Below are 8,823 nucleotides of genomic sequence, written 5' to 3' on the forward strand. Positions count from 1 at the left end.
AGACATCACGCCTCGGTGCCCTGGTTCAGTCCTACCTACATTAACTTTTAAAATAATTCACTGAACCTGAACTGAACCAGATCTCAACCCAGTTACTCATTTCTAACCCAGTTACAGAAAAGTCCTTTCTAGTGTAAAAAACATGATGCAAACTTGGTTTAAGATTATTCCCACCCACAATAGCAATATAAGGATGAAGGAAAGGCAGGCAAATGATGTATGCCTACTGTGTTACGTGTTTCATTTTACTGGTATAAAAGTGGGGTTATTGCCATAAACTGCTAAAGGTATAACTCATCACATTTTTAAACACCGGGATATAATGCACTGAAAAATAATGTGCAAAAGCTGAGCATTTGCATCAGAATGCTATTGGGGCGCTGTGCTAGCAATAAGCATAGAGACTAGACGTTAAAAAAAAATAGCTGTCTCTCTGTTCAAATGAGAAAAAAAATAATAATTCTTGCAGGCAGCAGGTGTTTGAGGTTCTGCAGCAGCTGTTTGCCAGCCCCCGTATGCAGCATTAAGCCCCAACCCCTCACCGACTCAAAGCTTTCCCTGACCAACGTTTTACTCAATTATTATGTTTTTTTAATCTGTCCCTGTAACACTAGAATAAAGGATAATGTGTGCTTCTGCATACTGTGTAAGATCGTTTTGTGTCAGACACTGCATGGATCCATCCACCCTCACCAGCAGATCAAGACAGAATGACTTCTGCTTGTTCTACACAGGCATCTCCCTGCCTGCTGCTCCAATGATTGGCTAAGCCTGTGAGCCAATCAGGCAAACCTTCCCCCACTACTCCCCCGGGTAATGTGAGCATCTTTCTTCTTTCTCCCTTGTGGTTTTTCCCGCTGACATGCACAGTAAAATGGCTTTGCGCACAGTTTTACCTGATTTGTGCGGCGCGAACCAGAAAAGCATTGGGTTAATTTTCCAGACAAATTTTGGGAAAATTTGCAATGAACATAGTTCATTATGAACCGGTTCGATGCTTACTGCTGAATATTAAGAAATTCTTGAAAACATGGCATGCAGGAGGGCCCTGTGGACTACAGTTGAGAAGCACTGCTTTAGGCTACTTTCACACTTGCGGCAGTGTGATCCGGTGGGCAGTTTCGTCATCGGAACTGGCCGCCGGATCCGCCGATCTGCCGCTGACTGAAAGCATTTGTGAGACGTATCCGGATGCGGATCCGTCTCACAAATGCATTGCAAGGACGGATCCGTCTCTCCGCTTGTCATGCGGACCGACGGATCCGTCTTGTACATTTTTTCACATTTTTAACGATTTGCGCATGCCGGAACGACGGATCCGGCATTCCAGTATTCTGAATGCCGGATCTGGCGCTAATACATTCCTATAGGAAAAAATGCCGGATCCGGCGTTCAGGCAAGTTTTCGTTTTTTTTCGCCAGAGAGAAAACCGTAGCATGCTGCGGTTTTCTCTTTTGCCTGATCAGTCAAAACGACTGAACTGAAGACGTCCTGATGCATCCTGAACGGATTGCTCTCCATTCAGAATGCATGGGGATATACCTGATCAGTTCTTTTCTGGTATAGAGCCCCTCCCCTGTGACGGAACTCTATGCCGGAAAAGAAAAACGCAAGTGTGAAAGTACCCTTAGAGTATACAAGGAATCAACTTATTAAAGTTGTAACCTTCAACATAAAAGAAAAAAAAAACAAAGATAACACATGAAATAAACAACAAGCATTTAGTTGTAAATAAAGGCATAAAATAAAACAGATCTACTGTAACAATTGCAAGTCTCCCTACCTCAGAATTGGTTACCCCCAAAATGTAATCCCCTACTTTATTGTGTGTTTTATAATTACAGTCCTTGTTAGTATTGAGTGAACCTGAACTTTGCGAGTTCGGGTACCCGGACTCGAACTTTGCCGGAAAAGTTTGGGTTTGAGTTTAGTGTTCGGGCATTTAATAAAGCTTTTAAAAGGCTGCAGGACAGCCAATCAACAAGCTTTTAAGCTGTGGGCACTAAGAAGCCATCACAGCTATGCCTAGTAATGGCGATCGCCCCTGATGAAGCTAATTAGGCGACAGCTGGGTCGGGCGGACGCATGAGCGTGGATGTTTTTGCTTAATGCTCATTTATACATTTCCTTTGTGAGTATAATAAAACCTTTTAAAAGATTTGATTTGTGGCAGAACTTCATTATGTCCAAAAAACTCTAACATCCACAGAAAGATCGTTTGTGATGAAACTATCCCTGTTGGAACTCGGATGTTTGGCTGCATAGAAGAGCCTGCTATAATCTGACCTAACATAGAAGCCTCTACTTGTACCTGACAGAGCGATCACCTTTAAGAAATAAGCTCCAAGGAGTTCCCTGGCGTGGCAGTTCTTCAGACAATGTGCTGACGACAAGACAGATCAGAGCCTGAAGCGAGGCATAAACGTTCTCAACCTGAGCACAACCTGCATGACCAGGCATCTAAGTGCAAAGCACGAGCTGCAGTGGAGTAGACACCTCAAAAACCAAGAAAGATCTCTGGCTCCTCCTGCTTCCTCTTCTGCTGCAGTCTCGGCCTCTTCATCCACCTCTGGAGTGTCAGTGGCACCTGGCACCCCACAAACAGAGGATCTGCCAGGAACATCAACACCTGGGTCACCAAGCATCTCCACAATGTCCCACAGAAGCGTTCAGCTCTCCATCTCCCAAACACTGGAGCGGAAGAGGAAGTACCCACCTACTCACCCGCGATCCCTGGCCATGAATGCCAGCATTTCAAAATTACTGGCCTTTGAAATGCTGTAATTCCGTCTGGTGGAGACGGATAGTTTTAAAAACCTTATGGCGGTGGCTGTTCCACAGTATGTGGTTCCAAGTCACCACTACTTTTCCAGGCGAGCCATCCCTTCCCTGCACAACCAAATGGGGGACAAAATCAGGTGTGCACTGCCCAATGCCATCTGTGGCATGGTCCACATTACTACCGATATGTGGACTAGTAAGCACGGTCAGGGACGTTATATCTCCCTAACTGCACACTGGGTAAATGCAGTGGTGGTTGTGTAAGTAGTGAACGGGGAGGGCTCCCCAGTATATAGCAAGGCCACATGGGTTGATAAGGAAACTTTGTACTTTTATTCCTAACAAATCAAACCTAGGAAACACCACAGAAACAATAGTATGGCAATATATGTATTTACCGTTCTGGGAGCACTCTCCCTGGTGCTGCACCACTCACCGGAATATGTACTGAAAGGTGTTTCCCAATTTAACTATAGGCAAGACTGTGTGTACGACTGCCAGAATTATATTATCTCCCTTTAGCGTTATAGATCTGCTGTAGTGTCTGCAGAACCATCCGCCGGTGGCACAGCACAGGGTTCACAAACGCTCACGGTGCCGGAAGAACCCTTCCTTCCTGAAGTCATCATAGGAAAGCTACTGGTATCAGGTGCTATACAAATCCAGAACTCCAGCACAGCTCCTCAGAAAAACAATCCTTTTCACTAAATAATCCCTCTCAGACTCAAGCAGCACAGACAGAGTCTCTCACTTCCTGCAGCCTTTGAACACAGTTCCAGCCAGCTCACAAGGGACACAGCGGCATCTGGTGGCTGTAGTTAGTACTACTGCCAATAACAGTCTATAAGTTCCTAACGCTGAACTAATGCAACCTGTGCGTTTCATAGGAGCAGCCTGCAAATAATCCCAGTTCACATGAAGGTCCACTTAAGGGTATATCCTCAACCTCTCACAGCTGGGCCTGATGTGGATAGCAGTTTGGCGCATGTCCTACAGCCACCAAGGATTGCAGGACATTTCTCGTTGCCTCCTGTTTCCTCCTCCTCTGCTTCCTCCTCTACCGCCTCCTCATCCGATCAGCGTAACACCTTCTCCACCAACTTCAGCACAGCCAGGGGGAAACGACAGAAGGCTGTTTTGAAACTCATCTGTTTGGGGGAAAAAACCCACAACGCACAGGAGCTCTGGACGGCCATGGTGGAAGAACAGACTGATGAGTGGTTGGTGCCGCTGAGCCTCAAGCCTGGCCTGGTGGTGTGCGATAACGGGCAAAATCTCGTAGCAGCTCTGGGGCTAGCCCTTGCCTGGAGCATGTGCTGAACTTGGTGGTGTAGAGGTTCCTGAAAAATTACTGTGATATGTCAGAGCTGCTGCAGAAAGTGCAGGCCGCCTGTATGCGTTTTCAGCGTTCTCACCCTGCTGCTGCTCGCCTGTCATCGCAACTTTGGCCTTCCCGCTCACCGCCTCGTATGCGATGTACCCACAAGGCGTAACTCCACCTTGCACATGATGTAGAGTCTGTGAGAGCAGCAGCAGGCAATAGTGGAGTTTCAGCTGCAGCACGCACAGGTGAGTCGCTCTGTAGAACAGCACCACTTCACCACCAACGTGTGGGCCTCCATGCCGGACGTGTGTGCCATGTTGCACTGTTTTGAGTACTCCACCAACATGGCCAGTGATGATGCCACCGTCCTCAGCGTTACTATGCCACTTCTATATCTCCTTGAAAAAACACTTTGGGCGATGATGGAAGAGGAGGTGGCGCAGGAGGAAGAGGAGGTAGAGGGATCATTTCCACGGTTATCAGGCCAGTCATTCACAAGTCGCTTGGAGGGTGGGTTCTTGCACCAACAGAGGCCAGGTACACAACTGTCCAGCCAGAGCACAGCTCTGCAAGATGAGGAGGAAAAGGATGATGAGTAGGAGGATCTGCATTCACAGCAGGGTAGCACCCAAAGCAGCTTATGGGCATCACTGGAGCGTGGCTAGGAGGATACAGTGGACACAGACGATAAACCTCCCACAAAGGACAGCTTGTCGTTTCCTCTGGGCAGCCTGGCACACATGAGCGACTACATGCTGCAGTGCCTGCGCAACAAACACTGAGTTGCCCACATTCTAACCAGTGCTGATTACTGGGTGGCCACCCTGCTGGATACCCGCTACAAGAACAACGTGATGTCCTTACTTCCATCACTGGTGCGTGATCGGAAGATAATCGAGTACAAGAGCACACTGGTAGACGCACTGCTGATACCATTCACACCTGACAGCAGGGGCTCAGTGGTAGCACGAGGAGGAGGAGAAAGAAGTTGTTAATGTAGATGGGGCACCGCCGGCACCTCAGAAGGGAGAGTTAGCATGGCCGAAATGTGGAAGAGCTTTGTCAGCCCGCCACAATATACAGCACCACCATCTGATATGGATCATCTTAGCAGGAGGCAGCATTTCAGCAACATGGTGAAACAGTACATGTGCACACGCCTACACGCACTGACTGATGGTTCTGCTCCATTCAACTTTTGGGTCTCCAAATTGGGCACATGGCCTGAGCTTGCCCTTTACGGCTTGGAGGTGTTGGCCTGCTCTGTGGCCACTGTATTGTTCGAACATGTGTTTAGCACGGCAGGGGGTGATCACAGACAAGCACAGTCGCCTGTCCACAGCCAACTTGGACAAGCTCACAGTCATTAAAATGAGCCAGGCATGGATCCCACAGGACTTGTCCGTATCTTGTGCTTAGTAGACAAGTATACCGGCCGCACCCAGCCATTGTTATACTCCAGCACACTTTCTCTTTGCATTTTCTTTTCTATTTCCCAATGTTTTGGGGTCTTCCCAAATTTATTAAAAAATTAAGGAAAAAAAAATAAAAAAAACAACAAAAACAGTGTTGCTACTGTACCTCCTCCTTCTCCACCACCGCTTCCACCTACACCGCCACATCCACCGCCTCCTCAACCTCCTACTCCACTTTGACCTCCGCCTCCTAGTTTAAGATTCTTATATTTTTTTTCTATTTTATGTTATTTTAAGTCATTTCCCTATCCACATTTTTTTGCAGGGCAACTGTCCTGCTCTTAGCCCAATTTTGTTTCTTTTTGCAGCCCTTACTACGTCTATTTTACAGCCATTTTAGTGCACCACAGTTCCGGTTCCTATTGACTTCAATGGGGTTCAAGTTTTGGTCAAGTTCTGGTCCCGAACCCGAACTTTGACCTGAAGTTCGGCTGAACCCGGGGAAGACGTACATCCACGGGTCCGCTCAACCCTAGTCCTTGTTTCAGGTTTGAAAACTGTCTATTAAATTATCAGTAAAATCTTTTCTGTATTGGATATAGTCAAGAACTCAAGCTGGGTCGATTACTAATGGATCAGGACAAACAAGCCCATCAACAAAAATATCTTGATGTGCAGGTACAGAGTTATGGGGGAAGGCTCCTTAGAAATCCTGTGGCACTTGCGCTTTGGAGTGTCTCAATACTATAGCAGAGTGGTGACCAGGAAGAAGACAGTGCACCCTACTATTAACTTGTACATGTAAAGCCCTTTTAATATCATTATTCTTTAAACTGTAAATTATAGGATTGATTAATGGGGTAAATACAGTGTACAGAAGAGACAGGCTCTTATTGATACTTAAAGTTTCCCCTTTTTTAGGGAAAACATAAACACTGAACATAGTCCAGTAGAAGATGGAGACCACAATGAGGTGGGAGCTACAGGTGGAGAAGGCTTTCTGTCTACCAGTACTAGATCGGATCCTTAAGGTGGTGATGATAATTCTAGTATATGAAAATATAATTATTATTATGGGAATGAAAACTAATGGAATGCTTAGTAAAGAAACTTCCATCTGAACGCTGTAGGTATCAGAACAGGAAATTTCTAAGAGGGGAACAAGATCACAGAAGAAATGGTCAATGAAATTTGGTCCACAAAAGTTTTGCACCGATGTTGTTATGATGGTGATCAACATAATGAAAAATCCAACCAACCAGGAGGCAATGGCTAATTTCACACAATAAGTACTTGTCATTAAAGAAGTATAACGGAGGGGGTTACAGATGGCCACATATCTGTCATAAGACATCACTGTGAGGATGAGACATTCAGATGCTTCTGAAGCGCTGAAAAAATAAAGCTGAGCGATACAGCCAATAAAAGTGATGGTCGCCCCATTATTCAGTAGGATGTGAAGTGTATTGGGGGAAATATCTGTGGTCAATAGGATGTCATTAATAAAGAGTTGTGAGATGAAGAAGTACATTGGATTGTGGAGGTTCCTGTTGGAGGACACCAGGGTGATGATCAGGAGATTCATAGAAATTGTAACACAGTAAACCACAAGAAGCAGAAAGTACATTATCATTCTTATATTCTGACTGGCTTGAAAGCCTAAGAGGGTGAACTCTGTGACAGCCGACATATTGTTTGTCTGCATTTAGAACAAGAAAATAAGATCCATGAGATACAAGTCAAATCATAAGCACTTACAACATTATGGAATTAACAGACTGTCTGTCAGAATGACTATGCAGAGCAATACAGAAGTATTACAAGTGATTCACAGAAATATAAAACTGTTCATAATTGGTTTCATCTTATCCATAAAAAAGTATCTATTAAATGATATAAATTATAAATTATTATCACTGTTTAACTTGATGACATATTCAACATGTTAACAAAAAAAATATATATATTAATTTTCAGCCTTTGGTAGTCTTGAATATAAAATGCTAAAAAGGTCCTGTGTTAAAAATAGACCTTACCCTACAAGAAATCAGCATATGGCGCGCAAAGCAGAATTTTAAAGGTTTCGTTTTTTTATTAGTAAAACATAAAAAAACACATTTTATGTCTTTATAATTGTACTGACCCACAGAAAAAAATTAACATGTCCTTTTTACTGCACTGTAAAACACAAAACCTTGAAAACAATGGGGAAATTGTGTTATTCACACTGTTACATTTCCAAATCCAAAACAACCCATCTACTAAATTATGCTATTAATTATACCAATTGAAGAACTCTGTTAAAATACAAAAAATAAAATAAAAACATGTCAAAATTGCTGTCTTGGTTTATCCCACTGACTAAAGAAAAAAAAAAAAAACTGATGCAAGATCAGAAGTCATATATATATATATAAATACGAAAAATGGCGGCACTGACTGCAAATGGAAAAAATGGGTGCACGGTCCAGGGGAATCGACCTCTTACCCCAATCAATGGATCCAGAAAAAGGACGGCACTCCGGTCTTGAAAAAAAAAAATATATATATACCCCCAAATGGTCCCAATAACTATAGCTCATCCTGAAAAAAAAAAAGGTCTGAAGCTGTGTATTTCCAGTGCTGACTTCCTGCACCACATCAGGCAATGGGTGGGGGTTAGGGGTGTCTGTTGTAGGGTGGATGCTGATCAAAAGTTGATGACCTCTCCTGATAGACCGTAAATAGTAAAATCCTGGAATACCACTTTAAGTCCGAAACAGGATCAGTCCTTGGGGAGTGAGAGCCATGTTCAAAGCAAGTTATGGGCCAGTGTCCGATATATACATCAGGAAAGGTCTATGTCTAAAGTGCATATAGCGTATCATAAGCCACACATTTGTGGACTTTTGACTGACTTTCGATAAATATGAATTTACTGGTATAATAATTTATTGGATCCATGAGAGTCATCGTAATCAATCATTTATCTATATTACTTATATAACTTACATCCAGCATGTTTTACTGATGAAAGAGAATTCTCTCCCACTGGTTCGTTGCATCATTCTGAAAATCTTACTCCTGCTCTGAAGATCTTATAGCCACCATCACAATAGAACAAACTTCCAGCATTAGCCATTTAATGGGAGAACCCACAGTATTTGGCATCAAGCACATGAATGTATCATATACTGCTACAGAGGATCATAACTGCCCATTCTTATATACACATACAAATGAGGCTCATCATAACCAACTCCATGGAGGTTTGTGTCACCTTGTCTCATGTGGAAATTAGAAGGCTAATGGGAAATATAAAAA

At 43.8% G+C, this 8,823-nt stretch overlaps 1 protein-coding gene across 1 annotated transcript; it reads right to left on the bottom strand.

Annotated features, from left to right (window-relative positions):
- Positions 1–6,223: 6,223 nt before the first annotated feature.
- LOC122929367 (olfactory receptor 10A7-like) lies at positions 6,224–7,225 on the bottom strand. The gene has a single exon (XM_044282911.1). It carries the CDS (start codon positions 7,223–7,225, stop codon positions 6,224–6,226), a length of 1,002 nt encoding a protein of 333 aa, XP_044138846.1.
- Between the last annotated feature and the right edge of the window lie 1,598 nt (positions 7,226–8,823).

Source organism: Bufo gargarizans, chromosome 2 (assembly GCF_014858855.1).
Source record: "Bufo gargarizans isolate SCDJY-AF-19 chromosome 2, ASM1485885v1, whole genome shotgun sequence".
Classification (NCBI taxonomy): domain Eukaryota; kingdom Metazoa; phylum Chordata; class Amphibia; order Anura; family Bufonidae; genus Bufo; species Bufo gargarizans.

Bases quoted from the DNA above. Each gene is read 5' to 3' on its own strand.
- LOC122929367 (XM_044282911.1), bottom strand. From the start codon at position 7,225: ATGCAGACAAACAATATGTCGGCTGTCACAGAGTTCACCCTCTTAGGC.